Genomic DNA, 21,645 nt, shown 5'->3' with positions numbered 1-21,645 from the left:
TTCCTGTTACAAGATGTGATTTATAGATTCTACATAGAACTTCTGCTAACTCCCTTCAAATAATAGAAAAATTACAATAATGCAACGATTTAACTTGCTGATACAGGTTTGATTTTAATTGCTTAAAAGATAACAATGTTTGATCTCAGTTGCTAATGATGACGGACTAGTCTTTAGAGGAGCAGCGACAAGTGGTGGTTTACACTTCAACAACAGAATAGGTTACCTCCCTACCTACTTCGTGGGTCTCTCAGTGATATATGTTACTTTCTGATAGTGCCTATTTTATGAATTCCTTAATTCTAATCTTGACATTACTGTTACCCACAAATGTCTTACAAATTAAGTGCATCTTCCCTCTACCTTAAACTTCTGTAGGAGTCTCTATAGACCTCTGACTCACCCTCTGTTACCCTATGTTCAAATATGCAGAAATCAGCTGCCTTGAGCTTGACATCAAGTTAATTTCAACACCATTTGTTTTTTGTTTGGTTTTGGTTTTTTGCCTTCATTTCTGTGCTCTGTTCAGATGTCATGTTAATTATTTGTTGTTGTTGTTGTTTTGTTGTTGAGACAGGCTCGCTTTCCAGGCTAGAGTGAGTGCCTTGGCGTCAGCCTAGCTCACAGCAACCTCAAACTCCTGGGCTCAAGCAATCCTCCTCCCTCAGCCTCCCGAGTAGCTGGGACTACAGGCATGCGCCACCATGCCCATCTAATTTTTTCTATATATATCAGTTGGCTAATTAATTTCTTTCTATTTATAGTAGAGACAGGGTCTCGCTCTTGCTCAGGTTGGTTTTGAACTCCTGACCTGGAGCAATCCGCCCGCCTGGGCCTCCCAGAGTGCTAGGATTACAGGCGTGAGCCACCGCGCCCGGCCATATTAATTATTTGTTAGAGCTTACAGCTGGTAGAGCTAGATCTATCATGCTAAAGAAAATTAATTGCCAGGTGTAAATCAACATCAGTCCGCTCAAATTATAGGACCCGACAGAGCACTGGTTATGAAAGCAGTCAGTGGGGAAGGAGTAGTGTCTTGTACAGATTAGTGTCTAGGTGGTTTAACGGCTACATAACTGTTTAATCCCAAAGAACGCCTAACGAGTTAGTACAAGGCCTGTAGAAAAATGGTGCACAGTGGTAGGGCTCGGAGAGTCTCCGCTCAAGAGAATACAGAACAGACTGGCTTTTGGCACCAGGATGCGTGTATCCCAGCTCCTAGCACAGTGCCAACAAAAAATACGTGCTCAGTCCATGTTAGCTACTGTATGATAGCAGGTACTTCATAAATACTTGTTGAATATGATTTTTAAAAGAAGAGGCAAAATCAGGTGAAAGCAGAGTGACCTCAAATTTCCTCATTCAGTGCCAGACGTAGCCACACCGCATGGCAAGGACCGAGAACACCCAGTAGGACTTGCTGTTTTGCAAGCTCATTTTAACAATATAGAGACAGTGAGATGCATTTGGACAAGGCCAGTACCACAGAAGCCATTTTGTATTTCAGGTTTTGCAGCAGTCAGGTCAGCTACCAGCTCCTCACTTCCAGTAAGTGGATGTCCCCATTAATTTCCAGCGTGTCAATGCTGCTGAGCTCTTTAAACCTGTGCTTGTATTCCAGGCTGTGTACACCATTTATTGCAACTTTGAATTCTCTAACATCACAATAAATTATCATCTGAAAGGAAAGGAAACATACCATTAGTGGTTCCCCTTAGTTTAGAATTTTTTTTAGTTTTTAAAAAATTAGTTGCACACTAACAGAGTGTCAGAGTAAACCATTTGGTTTGCTTTATACACAGAGAAGCTCCCTTGGCTTGCTGCTGTTGACTTCCTTCTGTAATTTCTAATACCCTAGTGGCACCTTCTGCCTTGTCTCAGGGAAGTTACTCTGACATGTGCTTGAAGCCTCTCACCTTCCTTTCCTCAGGACACTCCCCTCCCTCAGCCCCATCCTGTAAGGCAGAAAACTGCTGCTATCTTGACCTGCATTCACTGAGATTCTGATTCCAATGAGCAGATTGGGAACCAAAGGACTTTTCTGCTTCAGACTTGAGGGTCTTGGGTAAATCAGACAACTAATATGAAATTTCAGAAGCTTTAAGGCACTTGCTAGGGATTGCATGGCTGCTTGCTGGTCCTGATTCCATCCAGCTCAACACGTCTTGGCCTCAGTCTGTTTCTCTAAAACTCTTCGAAGCTAGGCATCTTACGAGTAAGGATTGTAAGGAATTTAGGAAGGAAATTACTAAGGAGTAATTTCTTAGCATTCTGGCAGATCCAGGTCAGGTTCATCACTAGTGTTAGCCCTTCAGAGCTGCCTTTGCTCAAAACTCAAGACAAAAACCTGTTACCCTTTCTCATCACCTTTACAACTACACTCCACCCTGGTGATACCAAGCTCCCAGTGCCAGGCTGGATTCCACCCATCCTGAGAGGGCCAGTCTGGTGGCCCTGCGCTGTGCCCTGCCTGCCCCTTGCCCTTGTGAATGCTTCAGAAGAAAGCGGAGACAGGCAGCACAAAGCAGAGAAGATTAGCAGCTTTGCTAACCGGCCCCATCCCCAGAGGCCAGACTGAGGCATGAAATCTTAATCCGCAAAGAAGCAAACTGAGGGTCCTTATTCTTTTGATAGGAGCTGTGGAAATTGCTGCCAAGGAAAATCAGGAAGAAGGGGACATTCTGTGGATCATACAAAATGAAGGCTCTGGGTCTGCAGAGAGAATTTGGGAAATATCCATAACCTGACATTATATCCCCAGGAGAGAATGGTGGAAATCCCAGTTTCAACAAGGTGAAAGGAACCTTGTGTAATGTACATTTAGCAAAATCCCGAGAAAACACAGCCCCATGCAATAGCTCAGAAGGAAAAACAAGTCGGCACCAGAGGGAGTCAGTTAGTTACCTATATCGAATCAGGGCAAGCACAGAGCCAGCGAATTACAAGTGGGAAAGACATGACACACACCCAGGTGAGCACACTACCGCAACACAAGAAGGTGTATCACATATAAAAACCCCTGGAAGAAAACATGGAACAACAGAATCCCTCACAACCATCTGATGTTATACCGTGTTTCCCCGAAAATAAGACCTACCCATAAAATAAGCCCTAGCAGGATTTCTAAGCGTTTGCGCAGTATAAGCCCTACCCCCAAAATAAGACCTAGTGATGGCTGTGGCTACGCAGTGTATCTGCACAACCCATGCATTTCGTGGCAGAGCGGTAAAGAAGACGAGCAGCCCTTCTCATCTGCCCCATGAGAGCGCTATTGCTCGACATAAGAGATTGGGGCTAATGGTTCTAAAGGAAATAGAGTCACAAGAAATTCAGGATGGAATTCAGGGTTTGGAGAGTCATGATGATGTTCCAGAAGACGACTTAACTATATTTGAATAAATGTAGATTGTTGTACCGTACTTAAAAAAAAAAAAAAAAACCACATTCCCTGAAAATAAGCCGTAGGGTGTCTTCTTGAGGAAAAATAAATATAAAACCCCGTCTTATTTTCAGGGAAACATGGTAGAACAGCTGGTAAGAAAATAAATTTCACTAAAAAGAAGAACTCGCAGAACACAGCTGGTAAGAAAATAAATTTCACGAAAAAGAACTCCCAGATGAAATGACAATACTGAATGAGATTTTTTTAAAAGACTGTAGTATGTATCATTAATAAGTAAATCTGAAACAGCAAGAAGATAACATTTAAAATGAAAACAGTGGCATAATGGAAATATCTGAGATAATCTCAATGAAGGCATATTAAAAAGGTAAGAGTTAGAAGCAATTAGAAAGCATCTATCAGTATGGAAAATTGACAACAATGATCAACGTGAGGATGATTACTGAAGTCGAAAACTAACAAACAGAAAAGATGGTTGTTAAAAAGATACAAGATACATCTATTCATCCCTTCAGCCAGCCATCCTGTTCACTCTATATGTACAGAAAAATGTCTACAATGTGGTTCACCTAATCCTAATGATATTGTTTGAATTAAGAAGTTTGGGATATTTTAATTTTCATCTTAATTATTTTTCAGTATTATTTGAATTTATTATTATTTTCCTTTTTACTTTTAATAGATCCAAGCTTAGGGCCCAAATAGGTCAAAACCAAGTTACATCACTGGCTTCCTGTCACCAGCCACAGGGATCAGCTTCCTTCTAGAATGCTCACCTCTTTTTCCCTCCAGTGGGCCCAAGACACCCTTTATCCCCTGACTCCTGCCAAGCCAACAACCCTGTGCTGCCCTTCCCACTGCGGTGACTTGTTCAAATCATACCCTAAATCTGGAGAACCAACCTTCATCCTTCTACAGCCTTCCCAGCATTCTGAATTCCAAACCAGTATCCACAGCTTCCAAGGAACTTCTGTGATTACCCCACATCTGTCTAAACTCCACATACCAGGGCACTGCACTAGACTGGAACTAAACAATAAATATTAATGTCAAATCGCCATCTTCTATTCAGCTTTGATGTTTATGCTTTGAACAAATAGCATGATAAGTCCTTGTGAACTCAAATGGTCCAGAGGATGTGGCAGTTTAAAACATTATAGAAGTATGACCTAAATCAATGGCCCTAAGTGACCAGGGAGGCAGAGTCACTTAAGCTAGTGAGTAAGCCTAGCCAATCACCCAGCATCCAGATCTCAAGGTATTCAGCTCTGCTCAGCATCACAGACACATATTTCGGGAAAGGTCTGTGTTATCATAATATTCACATATTAGGGGACTCAGGACTACATGCCTTTTAGTTCCAAGGGACTAATGGATTTTTCCTTGAATACATGCAAACAGGAAGAAAGGACTGTCACCTGAAACTGTCTAGCAAGAGTAGGGATGATGGGCCATGCAAACAAGCAGTTTTAGGGTTCCTATGTCCTCAAGTCCATTTAGGGTTAAACATGTGACTCCAGTCCTGAGACAGGTTTCTGTTAAAATTCCTAATTACTAAAATTACTAATCTTACCAAGCAATGGGCTTGCACAAAAAAAAAGTTCCTATTCATCAATGACAAATGTCAAATAATCCCAATGCAAATGATACAGTATACTGGCTCTTCCATTTATAACGATGGCCTACGTTATGAAAGGGGGCGTTGAAATTACAATCTCCAGGTAAACAAACAAAAAAACCCACACACAATGTCCACATGTTAAGTGAGGCCTGGATTTAAATGTACCACATATCCTGCCCCAGGGTTCTTTCTCCTGTCCCATTTTCAAAAACTGTAATCTCACCTCAAAGTACATCCCAGGACTAAATGGGAAACAGGTAATATTTCTCTCTTCTTCTCCCCAGGACTCCTGAAGAAAAGAATTTCTTACAAATGCTTTGGCATTCAGGCGTGGGTTCAAGTGTAGAGCAATATCCTTTGATTTTCCTGCTAGTAGATCAACATTAAAGCTTTGAGAGAAAACAGAAAACACTTTAACCAAGTAGGAGAGATAAGTAGTAGTTTCTGCAATTTTAATAACCAGACTTGAACTATGAGTATAACTACATGAAACATACACATGGACATGGGAATGCAGATAAGGTGAAATTTTAAACTGAGTCAGCATTCCACTAATATTTGCACAATAAAAATACAAAAAGACTTTAAAATCAAAGTTGAGGTTGGGATCTGGTTGAGCAGAAATTGAAGGCTTAGCAAAAATAAACCGAATACAGCTGGCTAGGCGTGGTGGCTCTTGCCTGTAATCCTAGCACTCTGGGAGGCTGAGGCAGGAGGATTGCTCAAGGACGGGAGTTCAAAACTAGCCTGAGCAAGAGTGAGACCCCGTCTCTACTAAAAATAGAAATTAATTGGCCAACTAAAAATATAAAGAAAAATTAGCCGGGCATGGTGGTGCATGCCTGTAGTCCCAGCTACTTGGGAGGCTGAGGCAACAGGATTGCTTGAGCCCAAGAGTTTGAGGTTGCTGTGAGCTAGGCTGACGCCACAGTACTCTCGCCCGGGCGACAGAGCAAGACTCTGTCTAAAAAAATAAATAAATAAAAATAAACCGAATAATTATTTCAGGCTACAGGAATCTGGGATCCTTTCAAGCAGGTATAGTCTCTAAATCATGTGTTCTTTCCTTCTTGAAAGTATGCTACTTTCTAGGAAAAAGCTCTAACTTCAAGCTGTCAGAAGTCTGGACATTTCTGGAAAACGTTCTTAATGCAGAAATTTTCCAAGTCATGACAGAAAGGGCCCTAAAAATTGATCTAAGGGACTACCCTGGGGTTCTACAAGGCAAGGGCGGGCCTTGTGGACAAAAATGCTGCTCTATTGCCTGGCCAGAAAAAGCTGAGGTCAAAACACTGGACTTTAGCCTTGGCTCTGCCACCAACTAGTTGTCAGCAGTGTAACCTCATGCTTTAATATTTTCACCTTGCAAATGAGGATTATGACACTAGCCCTACTTTTAGCTCATGAGATGGTTACAGGTGTAAGGCCATAACAGGCCTACGTGGCAAGTATTCACACTGTTTCTGGCAACTTAAGGTTACTGACCCTTTGGCAGTTGTATTCACTTCTGCTTTGATGACGACAGTTCGTCCAGGGCCCATGGGGGAGTTCAACCTTGCGATGAATGGCAGGGTCTGAAAAGAAGCCAGAGTCAGGACTTGGAGGCCTGTAGAAAGGGAACTTATGGGAAAACTCGTGTCCAAAGAACATAGGGCATGTTTAAGAGTAATGGCCCTGTAAACCCCATTGAAGGGACAGATTAAGTCTGCCCTGGTCCCACCGGGGTCCCCTGCAGCAGCATGGTGCCTGGCTCATGTCAAACACTCAATGACTGTGTGTTAGATGACAAAATGCGTGGACGTGGGGTAGGACCTGATACCCTCTATGTGAGTGAACTCACTCTAGGAAAGCCACCTGTCCTGGGGGCTGGTGCAGGGCTGTGTCCTGCTTCAAGGGGAAGCAGCCACGCGGGGGAGTTGAGGAAATGCACATGACCGGCTCACAGACACATGCCTGGTGCACTCCCACGTCTGTCCAGGAACAGTGCACAAACGCAGAGTGACAGTGGCAGCTCTGGGCTCAAAGGGGTCCGAGATTACACAACAGCTAACAATAACTTAACTTTTATACAGAGTTAAGAAAATTTGGGGCTCTTCAAACCTTTAACAAAGAGTTGGCAGGTAGTATTTTGGTGCAAGTCAAAGTGTGACTGACAGTCGAATCTTTGCTCTTGGTGCAGACAGCTCTGGGTACGATTTTAGAAAAGTCTCCTCTAATACTAGGCTGTAGGGGAAACAGTTCTACAGTAAGGTAGGGAAGGAGTGAAGCTGCCTGCCAATGTCTAAACTGTTCATTTTCTAGGCAGTTTTATAAAATGTTCCACATGTAATAACTCAGACAAAAATACTCCAAAACTGTGGCATAACAGACTTTTATACCCATTGGAATAGAAAGAAAGTATGAGAATGTTCAGAAGGGAAGAATTACATTTTATAATAGGAGCAATTTGACTCTGTGGCTTTAATGATCTGAGCCCGGCCAGAGCGTGGAATTTAGCGCCTGCCCTGCGCTGGGTGTGACGCACAGGCAGCCAGTGCTTTAAGACAGGGCTGTGTGGGCTTGTAAAGGGCTATTCAGGTTGAGAATAGAGTCTGACTGTCCTGTTCATTTAAATCCTCCACCATAAACAAATGATTTTTCATAGGATGACATGTGAACTCAAACACATCTTACTTGTCCTTTCCAGGGTAGCCCCAGAGTGCTGAGATTATATTCTACCTGTGAATATAAACGTGCTGAGATCAGTAAGTCTTCACTTTCTCCATTAGTAATAGCAAAGATGCAATTTGTAAACTGCACTTCTTCCCACAGGGGGAGAAGATACACGTGGAAGCTCATGGCCAATGCACTGACTGATGTTCTATATTTATAAATACTTCCTGACAGTGCTAGTCACCAGTTCAGAGTGAGGCAGCTCATTTACACAAGAATGGTGAGTAGTGGTGACAGAAACTGACAGGTTAAGCAGCAGCAAAAACTTATCAAGTGCCAGGCACCTTAAGAAGTATATGCCTCAATTTTCAAACGATTACTTCCATCCTAGCCTCATAGTAAAACATAATTTTTTTACAAAGTAGCCTTCCTGCCACCTGACTTGCATGACAACCAAGAAAACATTTGAAAACTGGTGGTTTATTAAAAGATTGAATATTTACATTTTCTTTACTTATCTCTGTCAGTTCCACGGTAAATGGTTGGGTACTTTGTAAATCCTGAAGAAAAGATAATAAAAATTAATTTTGAACATCCATCAGAATATCTTTTCTAAATCTAACCTACTTGACATATCAAAAAATTATTAATGGTACTAAACATGAAAATATGCTTGAAAATTAGGATCCAAAAATGCACTACACACTGGGTCCTTTGCCCCCTACCTAATGGGCAAATATTAAAGAGAATAAGCTCTAATGGCAACAAGAAAGTGAGCGAACAGACTCAGCTGCTGAGACTGCAAACTGTTTTCATCTTTTTGGAGGGCAAGTTGGCAGTATCTGTTAAAACTTAAAATGCAAAACAGTCTCGCATCGCTTCACAAAGGGACACACTCTGAGAAATGCAGCGTCGGGCGATTTCATTGCTGGACACACATCATAGAGTTGCTTGCACAAACCGACACAGCATAGCCTATTGCTGCAAACCTATACAGCAGGTTTTAGTACTTAATACTATGGGCAATCGTAACACAATGGTCAGGATTTGTGCATCTAAACATAGAAAAGGTACAGTAAAAATACGGTATTACAATCTCAGGGAACCACTGTCGTGTAGGACTAGAAACGTCGTCATGCGGCACATGACTGCACTCTGACTCAGACATTCCACATCTAGGAAACTATCTCACAGAAACACTCCACTGTGCGTAGGGAGTGGGAATACCCACTACCTAGCTAATAATTGTGTTTGTTTGTTAGTACCATACTAGATTTGAGATCCTATAGCTAGTAAATCCCTGGTTGATAAATAACATCCTACTAGTCTAAAAAATTCACTTCCAAGAAATTAATAGTCTATTGAGGGAGATATTTACATTAATTTTATCTCAAAATTAGTGTTAATTAAAGATGTTTTCTACCAATTCATGAGAAAACATCATCAAAAAGACCCCAAAGTGTGGATGGACACTCACCGAGCTGAAGCTAAAACCAACTGAGTGAATATTAACTTTGCCATAAATGCCCAGAGTGTCTACTTTCTCCAGGCTGATCCTGTGGGCATAGAGTAGAGTGTGTTTTCCATTTACAGCCACCTACATGGACACAGAAAACAGCCACCCCAAAAAAAACAGTTAATAAATGAACTTATCCAAATGGAAATGTTTCCTTGGGTTTAATTTTATACCTTATCCCACAGGTCTCCACACATCTGACCACACTGTGACTAAGAACACCGCAACACTAGCAGTGTTTCTTAACTTCTTTTGAATTCCTGATCTGATTAAGCACCATGGACTGTTTCCTTCTAGACAAACATATGCATTCATAATTATATGTATGCATGCATGTGTGCACTGTGCATACATGCGAGACACCCAGGTTCAAAGCCCTCCACCCCACCCATCAAAGCCCCTGCAAGGTGCCCTGGAGGCCTGTGAAGCCAGGTTAGAGGTCTGCCCTACAGAATCTCCACCACATTGTCCTTGGGGACCAAACGCTAAGAGAGACCACGTAAGTAGCAGATGCTCAGTAAATATTTGTTGAATTTGCTAAATGAATAAACATGGGCAAGTTCTCAAACTTATCTGAGATTCCGTTTTCTTATTTGTAAGTAAGTGCAATCTCTACCTCAATGGGCTACAGTGATGAGATGACAATAAAGTAGCTTCTGCAAATCCTCAGCACAGTGCCTGACACACGGGAGCTCAGTATACGTGACTCCTTTTCCCTGCCTCCCGAATGCTGGGCACCGTGTTAGGTTATAACGCAAGCAGCAAACAATATGGTCTGTGACTCAAGGAACTTAAAGTCCCATTGGGGAGCAAAATAAACAAATGATAAAGCTAAAGCACAACAGTAGAGGGACAACTGTTAAAAAGAAAGATATAGACACAGAGATATAGACACTCACCTTATATTTCCTAAATTCAAGAAATAATTTGGCAAATAGATATAGATAATATCTTTGTCTAAAGGCTCAGAAGACCAGAGAAGGGAAAGCTGAATGGAAAACATTCCTTGAAGCCAGTGATAGAATTTACTGCACAAAGGATTTCCAAGATCCCCTCTGGTTCTAAAATCTCATGATCCTTCAGAGCTGCCTTGTGGCAAGACTTAAATTCACAAAATTCTTCTGATTTCTACACTAGGATTCCCCACCTGTCTGTTAGTTCCAGATTTCCCCACTCTTCGGGTGGCGATGGTTATAATTTACTCTCCATAATTAACGTAATACTGTGTCAGTTCAGAACTCAGTCCTGCTAGGAGAAATATGATCTAATAAAAAGATCTGGTCGCACTAGACCTGTATTTCTGCATGGCAACAGTTGGCTGGAGAGAGTAGCTGTGACCCCACCCCCCTCACATTTAGGTACTTGCCTGCTCCTATTTTAGAGGAAAAAAATTACAAAGCCAAACTATTTCTTGAATTTAGGAAATATAAAGTGAGTTCAAAAATGTGAAAAGTTCCCTGTGCACGCTCATTCTCACTAATGAGGCGTCAACTTGTCATTCTCCAAAACCTACCTGGAATTTGTCCTTCAGGACCATAATCACGATTTCAAAAGATTTTTCCTTTTGGAAAGGCGTGTCATAGGTGATCTCTTCCCATCCCCATTTTTCATTTTTCAGAGTGTTGCAAACAATGCAGTTGGACCTTTTGAAACGAGGATTGAAATGAAAGGCCACGTCGGCTCGAGGTTTCACGCTGCTGCCACACTGTAAGTCCACCTGGAATCTGTGTGTGGGAAGAAACGGGGGCCCCATGAGCACTCAGGAAGGAAGGACGCAAGGGAGGATGCAGCAAGCACTACACAACAGGAAGAGTGACACATGACTGATAATCCCTTCTTGTTCATTCACCCATGTGGCCTAAAAGAGCTAGTTGCCTAATCTTCCTTTCCTTCTTCCATAGTAACAGAGCCCCTGAGTGTGAGCTGGGTCCAAATCTGCCCAGAATGAGAACCTATCTTTCCCAGCCTCCCTTGCAGCTAGGCCTGCTCATGTGGTTAAAGTGCTGCCAATGAAATGGAAGTGAAGTGCTCAGGAAAACCACCGGAAACTGCCTTAAAAGTTAGCAGGCACCTGCCTTTCGTCCACCCCCAAACACCACATGTACCCATTCAGCCACCCAAAGCACAGATGTGAGGGCTGGAGATCTAGCTCTCAAGGATCATGACAAAGAAGACCTTAGCTCACCCTAGGGTTAGCAAAGTGCTAAGCTGGAAAAAAGCCTACTTCTCTAATGACTTGACAAAGTTGACTGCAAAGCTCTGGGCTGTCCCCTAGAGACTTAATTTTCGTATCTTATTTAAAATGCTATTGTTAGGCCTGGCGCAGTGGCTCACGCCTGTAATCCTAACTCTCTGGGAGGCCGAGGCGGACAGATTGCTCAAGGTCAGGAGTTCGAAACCAGCCTAAGCAAGAGTGAGACCCCGTCTCTACTATAAATAGAAAGAAATTAATTGGCCAACTAATACATATAGAAAAAATTAGCCGGGCGTGGTGGCGCATGCCTGTAGTCCCAGCTACTCGGGAGGCTGAGGCAGCAGGATAGCTTGAACCCAGGAGTTTGGGGTTGCTGTGAGCTAGGCTGACGCCATGGCACTCGCTCTAGCCTGGGCGACAAAGTGAGACTATGTCTCAAAAAAATAAATAAATAAATATAAATAAATAAATAAAATGCTATTGTTTGGGTGTTAGCTGCATGGAGCTGAGCCCATTGCTAACTGATATACCTCAGTCCAGAGTTTGAAGCCAAAGCAATCCCTCAGTAAAACAATCTGAAATAGATTTTAAGAGATGTGAGAATGTTAGACTATAACTGGGCTATCCCTGTCATCTGACCACTATTCCCTTCTTTAATGACATATCTAACTCATTATATTGAAATCAGACATATAGCAAGAAATAAAAATGTCCAATCACTTTTGTTCAGTCATTCATTCTAATATCCTGAACACCTTGGCCAGGGCTGCTGATGAAAGCAAATCAGACCTCAAAATATCAAAATGGTCTCTCCCACATTGTTTGTTTGTTTGTTTGTTTGTTGAGACAGAGTCTCACTCTCTTACCTGGGCTAGAGGACTGTGGCGTCAGCCTAGCTCACAGCAACCTCAAACTCCTGGGCTCAAGCGATCCTCCTGCCTCAGCCTCCTGGGTAGCTGGGACTACAGGCATGCACCACCATGCCCGGCTAATTTTTTCTCTCTCTTTTTTTTTAGTTTGGCTAATTTCTATTTATGGTAGAGACGGGGTCTCGTTTTTGCTCAAGGTGGTCTTGAACTCCTGAGCTCAAGCAATCCTCCGCCTGGGCCTCCCATCTCACATTGTTTTTTGTTGTTCCACAATCATGGCAAGATAGCTCGCTCATGTCCTTTCCCCTAGCACAATGACTGTACCTGTCCGAGTCGCTAGGAACATGCCCGCGTATTACAATCAAAGTTCCAGGCTCCAGCTGCTCAGGAATGGTGCCAACATAGGGGATTGCCTGAGAGAACAATGTTAACAAATGTACATTTACACAAATGAAAGTATTTGCTAAGCAATTATAACCCAAACTCATTATTGATAGGGAAAGACTACATGTTTAAAGGCTGCACATAAATCTGCTCAGAAACTAGCATTTTCCAAGTCATCTTCACTATTCAAACAGCTACAAGTGAACAACATGGCTAGGATATTTGTAATGCCTGCAAACTACTCTGAGTTCTTTGGAAGTAGTCACAAGATAAATACTACTCACAATATTTTTTATTTGGCTGAGGATTTTGTAAAATAACATTTCTACTTCCACTCAATATGATAATTTGGATAATAGAAAAAGAACGTCACGCAGCTGTTCAGATAACTGAGGAAGTTCTAAATAAACTAACATCTCCAAAATGTGGGGGAAAGCAGAGTTCTAGAAAATAGTTTATATAGCATGATATATGCATGTAAAAAAACAGATATATAAAGGTAATACATACACAGTATACATTTTCACAATATACCTCAGGCAGGAAATACGAAAAGCTGGTAAGAGAGCTGAGTACCAGGATAGAAGGAAAATTTATGTTTCACTAAAACCCTCAAATACTGCTTGAATTTTTAAAAAATGATTTGCACATGTTATCTTTAAATGCTCAAAATAAGAGTTAAAAAAAGGACAAGCCACTGGTTTTACCATAAACATAGTTTTAAACTTTGAAGACAGATTATCTTCAAACTGCTGCGTGCTAGGTAACATGGGAGGAGGCAGAAGTTGAGCATCAGAAGGACACTGACAGAAACGGAAAACTGCAAAAGGGGAGCTGGTTCGGGAAGGAAGAGGCAAGTTTAGGTTTGAACTCCTGGTCTTGCACCTATGAGATTCACACTAGGTGGAAGGCCGGAGCTGTCTGTGCACATATTCAACAGATCTACAGGTGATTGGTAAAGGCATGAAAGAAAGAGAGAAGTTAAACACAAGATTTTACGAGTAAAGACAACCAAGAAATGAGCAAAAAATGAGAGGGCAGAGCCTTGATGTGGAAATCCAGGCAGCACAAACCAACTCTCACTCAGGCAGGCAGACAACAAAGGGAGAAAAATGGCCCAAAGGCTGGAAGGGACCTTACAGGTTACGAGAGAATGATTTTATTGTTTTATGTTGTAAGATGGAAAGGGAAGGTAGAAAGGGAGGTACTTAAAATACTATGGAGAGAAGAATAAAGTGGAAGCAAGGTTCCTAAGCAAATTAAAAATGACCAGCTTTTTAGCAGCAGGTAAGATTAATGTTGACAAATGGTTTATAAACTTGGGGTAACAACCAGTTCTGTTCAATTTCTGAATCACTTCCTAGCCAGCCTGCATTAATCACATCTTAGGAACTATAAACAACAACAGTAAATAAAACACATAGTAATGAAAAACAAAATTCACTGACAGCATTTCTGGTATAAAGTGAAGATACTGTCTTCCAAATTATTCACTCAGTTTGAATGGAAAGAAAAGTGAGCCTGACTTTTACAAATCTTAGAATTCTATCAGCTGAACTAGGCAATGAAATATACTAAATAAAAAAAAATAGACAAGTTATAATATTTATCTTTTCCAAGAAGTGTTAATGTGGATAGAGTCTACTACCAATGTGGACCAACTTTTAGAAACATTAAAGAAATAAAAATTAAAACGTGGTAGTTCTGTGTCTTTATATGCCTAATAAAGAATATAATAGACACTCAATAAACACTTATTGTTTGAACTGATCACTAACAGAATAAAATAACCATGATGTAAGAAAATCATTTCTCTAAGCCTAGATTAGATATCTTTATTGATTAACTTAAAATAGCTAAGTTATTTTTGTCTGTTGAACACTGGAATGGCAACTAACAAGCTACAAACGGGAGAAGAACGTCAGTGAAATATGGGCCCCTAACACTATGAATATTTAACTGCAGTGAAATTTAAAGATGGGGAAAAATGTTGTTTTGCCACTCAATTCGGTCTTTCTACCTCTATCTAACCTTTTCTACACTTTCGTGAGAACTGATCATAAAACAAAGAAATTAAAAACAAACAAAAAAGCTATTTGCCAAAAAGAATATTTCCCTTGGAAACATTTTATTGTGAACTATCTCAGACCAGCAACCAGGCCATTCCAGAGGCCTGAAAGCACTTCCTGATTTCAAGCAGAACTACTTCTCTGGACCCGCTTCCTCAAGAAATGAAGTCTAATTTTTGTTCCAACTTTACAGTTGAGGGTGCATATGCCAGAAATTACAGGAGTCATTATATAGTATGCTAGTGTAACTGAAGAACCAGCCTAATCTGGTTCAACTTTGTGTAATAAAAGGCTAAGTTGTTGTTCAGTTGCCACGGACCCCCAGATTGCAAGTTATATAACCTGAATATGCCCAGATGAACCAAGCATGCAACCACAGGGAGAACCTAAGTGCTCGGACCAAGGAGTAGGACCGAATTAAGAAGAGGACACCACATGGAATGATCCATGATCCAATCAGACCGAGCTCTTGGCATCACCCCATGGCAGGAACCAGTCTGATCATGCCTCTTGGCATCACCTCTTTGCAAAATCCAATCAGATCACACCTCATTACCCTCTGCCTATAAAACCTGCTCCAGGCCCCACTCTAGGAGACAGATTTGAACCTGACTCCTATCCCCTTGCTTAACAGCCTTGCAACAAACTTTTCTCCACAAAGGAACCAGCGCTTTGGTGTTTAGTTTTCCATTGTGCAGGGGCAAACGGATCCAGTAAAATTCGGTAACACTAGAATCAAGATACACAAGGATTTTAATCTATAAAGTTATTTTCTAAATAACATTTAAATAAGGCATGCTTGTGTGTGAAGGGCAAAATGGTGTAACCTGACCATCTGTTCCATCCTCCTGGCTTGAGCCAAGATGACATCAGTCACCATTAGCAGGCAGCCTGTTTGGTTTTTTTAAATTTTTACAGAAAGTCAGTCCACAACCTTGAGATGTTTTTAACTCTAACATGCACAAAATCATTTTAACTGTCTCACTCACTTCAAATTCAGTAAGTTTTCCTTTTTAAACCTACTATGGCTGAAAGGCTATTTCTTCTAAAACTGAGTTTGCTTAATATTGTGGTTGTGCATCATTCTTGAGTAATGACATTAAAACTTAGGCAAAAAAGAATTACAGCTACAAAGTAAACAAGAAAAACTTGAATCCACACACACTAATAAGACTGGTTTAGGGCCTTACTTCAAAGACCCTCACAATCCTTGTTGCCCCAAATTTGGGGTTTGTCAAAAAAAAAAAAAGCAGCTGTCCTATCTCAGACCTAAGTTCAGGGTTCAGCTTCAGATAAGTGGAAATCAGACATTCCTGAAGATTCTCACCACTACATAAAACTAAAGTAAGTTCTTTACTGCTCAGGACATACATAGCAATTTCCAGCAGCTACAGTCATTCAGGGGTTCTTGGACCTGCCTGGACCCGGGATCCTCACTTCTTCCCATTCACCAACTCGCCACTGGCTTTTGATATTTTCCCTGCTCAAGTACCAAGCACTGTTTGAAAAACTGAGACATTAACTTCTCGTGAACAGTTCTAATTTAAAAAGAAAATGAAAAACTTATAGAGTAAGAAATCCAGTTTCCCTTAAAAATGTTTTATGATTATCTGAGCCTCCTTTCCCCCTACCACCAAAGTTGGCATTCCCTTCACTGTACTCCCAAGTTCTCTGTTTGTAACATTGTTCTCATCACCTTGTATTATCACTGTGACCTCTTCCTCCACAAGACAAGAGCCATATTGTCAACACAGTAGGTGCCTTATATATGTTTACTGGATATTATTCCTGCCGCATCTCCCAGTGGATAATTACTATTCAATTGGATTTGCTCTCAATCCTGCCATAGGTAAAAAGTGATTTCACAAAAATCAGTTACCGGGTTATGGACGATGGTGCGTAGATTATTTAAGGACAACATCATTCTTTTCCACCTGATTGTTGATTTTATTGACTGGTGTCTCTCTTCTGTGTATGATTTAAGATTTTTCAGCAAGTTTCATTTAAAGGTTACCTAGATTGAAACTGAGGAATTCGCCCTGTGTAAAGTCAAAATAGAGAGAAAGTAAAGTAAGCATGCATCATTTTCCCTCATATTGCAACTATTTTTAAGTTTAAATTATACATTATTTTATTGATATTTACCAAATAACAGGATGTTATTACAATCAAAGATCTAACTCCCATTCTTACTAGTGTACCTATGTTACCAAAAGCTCAGCCACTTGTCCTCAAGGCTGCATCAGAAGAACAAGAACAAATGTTTTGGGAAGAAGAAAAGAGAAATTTTATTTGCCAGAAAAGGAGGAGGATGAAGACTCTTGTCCTAATAAGCAGAAACACAGAGCTTTTAAAGGCTGGGTTCTCAGCTTCAGGCAATTACTGTTCAGCTAAAGTTGGTGATTCTGATCCTCCCATCTCCACTTAAGACAATCCCCTGACTGGGCTTAAGACCTCCCTTTACCAGGTCTGGGCTGGGCCATCTCCTTTAGCACAAATAACAAAAGACTGATCCTGCCTCCCCAAACCTCTGGCCTGAGACAGGGATGCAAGTTTTAGTTCTCAAAAAGGAGTGGAGGATGTTTTAAAGAGACAAGCCATTCCCTTCGTTACATTTACACACTCAATAATTTTGGATTATGAGTGCAGGAAATACTGAAAATAGAAAATAAATCAGTACAAAATTTCTAACATGTAATTTATTATTACAAATACTAAAATAAAATAATGGCAGATACTAATTGAACAGTCCTATACAATTATCAGAGGTATTCACTTAACTTTTCTTGTCTGTAAAATGAGAATAATAGAATTCTCAACATAGGTTTGTTCTAAGGATTAAATTAGTTAAAACATTGGAACAGTTCAGTGCTACGCATTAGCTATCATTATTATTATTACTGTTAACAGAAGAGATTGCTCTTCCTCCCCCAAATTCAGTCAAAAGGGAAAAAAGTCCAATCCTTTTAATACTAATAGTTTTCCGTTGTTTAAAAAAAAAAAAGCACAGAGTGGGACAGCTGGAAAGCATCAGCCACATTTTTAAAGATAAATGTACCCATCCACACTACATTTAATAGCTCCAGGGAAAATTGATGACTAATCGGAACTAAAAGAGAATCGAAACTTAGAGCTTCCTACATTTTACTTCTAGCAATTCTGTACAGCAATACCCACTGGCGAAATCTATTATTTTTTACTTATTGAAGGGGAAAAAACCTGCATTTCTCTTGATTTACCAACTAAATATACCCCCCCGTTTGTGTCATTAACTCACACATGTTAGTCAAAACCTCAAAACTCTTTGTTCGGCTCCGTGAAATTCAGGAAGCACTAACAAGAGCAAAACGAATGGATACAGAGTTGCAATCGCCACATTCATAATTTACACCAAGACCAGAAAGTGACCCAATTAAGTCAGAGGTTTCATTAAACCAATCAGTCCTTGAGGTATCCATAGGGACAGGTCCTGCCGTCAGGAATATTTCCTATACTTCTCAGGAAGCCAGCACTTGTGTTTTACTGACGACCAAAGGAAGGCGGATGACTTGAGTTTTCTAATGTTCAATACTGCAGTCAAATGACTTGGCATTTTATTTACAGTGCGTATCTAGAGTCAGGGAGGGCAATGGAGGTCTGCGGCTAAACTGTCATTAAAAATTCTGGAAAGGAGACTTCCCCAGGTTCCCCCGCTAGGAGGTGGCACTCGGCCTTGGGCGGGGAGGGAGCAGGTGAGAGCAGCCCAGGTGATGTGGTTTTGCAGCGAGGGGACACCCTAGTGCCAACAGCCTGACCCCAGCCAGGGATGTCCGAGAAAGGCCACGACCCCCAACAATCCCTCATTCCGCGGAGCCAGCAGAGGCAGCTCCCTCACGACTCAGCCCCGGCTCTGCCGCGGTGGGGACCTGCGGGACGGGATGGACTGGACAGTGTCCTACCCAACTGTGATTCAGGGACAGCGACGTCTGAATCCCCTGCTCGGCTGGCAAGACCATCAGAGCAGCCACGCCACTGGCGAGGCCGGTGGGTCGCCACACTTACCCAGACACCAGTGTTGCGGGAGCTCCGCGCAGGAGGGTGTTTGTCCTCCGCGAAGCGCCGTCCGGGTTCCCAGCCCAGGCGTCCGCGGGCGGCTACGGGAAGTGACAGGAGTCAATTCTCGTCCATTTCCCGGTTCGCGCTCCCTGGCGCCGCCGTGGGCGCTGCTTCTGTGTCCCAGGGACCCTCGCGGCTCTGCTGGGGCTTCAGGCAGGGCCCTGCCGCTGATCGCTGCCCAGCTCGGCCTCCTGCACCGTCTCCGGGAACTTGGACCGCGACCGCCTTGCTGCGGGACGAGCAGAGAGTGTGGAGGACAGAGCGTGTCCAGGGCGGATGTGGCCGCCTTTCCCCGACGGCGGGGGCGGGGCCGGGGAGGAAATGGGAAGGAGAGGAGCAGAAAGAAGCTTTTTCCTCGGCCGCAAGTGCGCTTCCGCCCAGCCCACAGTTCCGCAGTCCCCCGAGCCCGGGTCTCGGAGGGCGGGCGCTGAGGGCTGGACCCCTCGGGACCGTCGTCCACACCGCGCAGGCCCCGCCTGGACCCAGTGGCGGCCAGAGGCACCTTAGCCGGCCTGCCAGGGGCGCCCGGGGTAGGGGTCAGCGCCAGGTTATTCCGCTATGTTTGCCTCCTCGTCTGCCTCGGGTCAGAGTCCAGACGGCCAGGAGAGATAACCCGGCATGGCTTGGAGGCGCTCCTTTTGCCAGTGTACACTTTGGACGTGTGTAGGTGTGTAGGAAATAGTGACTATAAATATTTCAAAATATTTTGCTAAGAAGAGGAACAGAAGGCCGGGCGCTGTGGCTCACGCCTGTAATCCTAGCTCTTGGGAGGCCGAGGCGGGCGGATTGCTCAAGGTCAGGAGTTCAAAACCAGCCTGAGCAAGAGCGAGACCCCGTCTCTACTATAAATAGAAAGAGATTAATTGGCCAACTGATATATATATAAAAAATTAGCTGGGCATGGTGGCGCATGCCTGTAGTCCCAGCTACTCGGGAGGCTGAGGCAGAAGGATCACTCAAGCCCAGGAGTTTGAGGTTGCTGTGAGCTAGGCTGACTCCACGGCACTCACTCTAGCCTGGACAACAAAGTGAGACTCTGTCTCAAAAAAAAAAAAAAAAAAAAAAAGAAGAGGAACAGAGAAACAGCGTGTGGTTGAGGAAGCAGTGGAGTAAAGGGAAGATTTTGGTTTGGTTTTGTTTCTAAAAAGAAAAGAAAACTATAGCGGTGACTTTTAGTTTTTTGTTTGTTTGTTTTTTAGCTCGCTCTGTTGCCCAGGCTAGAGTGCAGTGGCATCATCGCAGCTCACTGCAACTCAAACTCTGGGGCTCAAGCCATCCTCCTACCTGGGCCTTAGACATTTTTCCAGTGACCGGAAATAAGAACTACATTTAAGAATAGTCTTGTTAGGTGTGACGCAATCTACCTTTTCATTAAGAAAAAAAAAAAAATACTGCTTATAACCCACTAAAATTTTTTGCAAGACCCCCTAATGAATTGGGACATGAAGTTTGAAAAACTCTCAGTAGTGTGTTGGTGTTGGTTAGCTCATACTGTGAGAGCCAATTTCACACATCTCTTCCACGTTGACACCTTGAAATTGTCCAGGATGTATTGAAATTAGGCAACTGCTACAACTTAAGACCTTTTTTCCTCACAGAGAGCCAGATGTTAGACATTTACCAACACACTACTGACTATACTCATGTGAATGACCCAGTGGAGAGGAGAGAGAGTTAGAGGAGCAATTCTTAAAATGGTTTTGCCCAAAAAACACAAGAATAAAAGTTTTGAATATCAATTCAAAACAATAGCATAGATGTTACAAATTATTTGCCACAATTGCCTTAGAATTACAAAGATAAAAGGATCACTTCTGGTAGAAAGAAATTACTCAAAGAATTCGTTTATGTAGTATATTGTGGCCATAAATTTAGAAATGGTATGATATAAAAATATTAAGTTTTATAAGAAAAATGTTAAATAATATATGTTGCCCCAGATTTTTTAAAACTTGCAAACAATCACGATTTAAGACTTTTGAATTGTACACTGTATATACTCTTGCCACTTGGCAGGGTGAACTGATTAAACAGAAATACCTGCCATGTTCTGACAATGATGTGAACTATATTGTTTCAAGCTAAGAAACACTCTGGCAGTGATTTTGCTTATTAGTGTGTTGCTGTGTTATTTTTGTTGTTAATATAATTTTAAAACTTTTTGACACCCTCCTCAACCATCCATTAAATAGTGATGTCAGTGCTGGGAAAATATTCCCAAATGAATAATTTTGGAACACAGGTTAGTTATGATAAAACAGTATGAAGAACTTTCAACAACTGCCTTGATATGCCATGAATTTAGAAGCCACAACTCTAGAATCTATGACAATAATAATACATAAAAAACAAAAATAATATTAAAACAAAAATTTGCCATTAATGGTTATAGACCTATGAGCCCTGAGAATTCATATCCTGTTTTCCATTTATTCCCATGAGAAAATTAGTCAAAATAGGTAGATTTTCAATTATGCAGACTCAGGAATGTGTTCTTTACACAACTACAACACTCATGTTCCTTATGCCTATGTGTACCTCCCAGGGAAATTTCATGGTCAGTGTCAGCTACCTCTCTGATTCTCTTCTTCAATCTAAATGGACTCATTTCCTCTTTGAATCCTCTTGCCTTGGCCTAATCTGTACCACACCCCGATCCTAGACCCATCCATGAGCACTTCAGCCTCTTTTTTCCATCCCCCAGACCACCTGTGTTGAGATTCACCAGGCTTACCTCTTATGTTCTTCAGGATCGTGTGCCAAATCTAGTCTTTTCAGGTGTGAGAATCAGGCTTCTAGAACTATGATTTTGTCATAAAATAGAACCTTAGTAATGGGAGAG

At 41.9% G+C, this 21,645-nt stretch overlaps 1 protein-coding gene across 4 annotated transcripts; it reads right to left on the bottom strand.

The window, feature by feature from the left end:
• Positions 1-88: 88 nt before the first annotated feature.
• Positions 89-21,600, bottom strand: LGALS8 (galectin 8). 4 transcript variants are annotated; one of them, XM_012738290.3, is made up of 12 exons: positions 21,538-21,600; positions 18,750-19,032; positions 16,588-16,747; positions 12,580-12,668; positions 10,706-10,916; positions 9,154-9,273; positions 8,180-8,236; positions 7,698-7,742; positions 7,125-7,247; positions 6,510-6,598; positions 5,248-5,413; positions 89-1,678 (listed from the first exon to the last, which is right to left on the bottom strand). In XM_012738290.3, exons 3-12 carry the CDS (start codon positions 16,630-16,632, stop codon positions 1,529-1,531), a joined length of 1,095 nt encoding a protein of 364 aa, XP_012593744.1. In that variant the 5' UTR covers positions 16,633-16,747; positions 18,750-19,032; positions 21,538-21,600; the 3' UTR covers positions 89-1,528. The 4 variants fall into 4 exon arrangements, with proteins under 4 accessions (XP_012593744.1, XP_075851609.1, XP_075851610.1 ...); XM_075995494.1 differs by lacking the exons at positions 7,698-7,742; positions 21,538-21,600 and having other exon boundaries at positions 18,750-19,377; XM_075995495.1 differs by lacking the exons at positions 7,125-7,247; positions 21,538-21,600 and having other exon boundaries at positions 18,750-19,374.
• Positions 21,601-21,645: the final 45 nt, after the last annotated feature.

The sequence above is a fragment of the Microcebus murinus genome, chromosome 19, assembly GCF_040939455.1.
Source record: "Microcebus murinus isolate Inina chromosome 19, M.murinus_Inina_mat1.0, whole genome shotgun sequence".
Lineage (NCBI taxonomy): Eukaryota > Metazoa > Chordata > Mammalia > Primates > Cheirogaleidae > Microcebus > Microcebus murinus.
The sequence above is the reverse complement of the archived record's forward strand: the minus strand, read 5'-3'. Positions and strand labels throughout refer to the sequence as shown.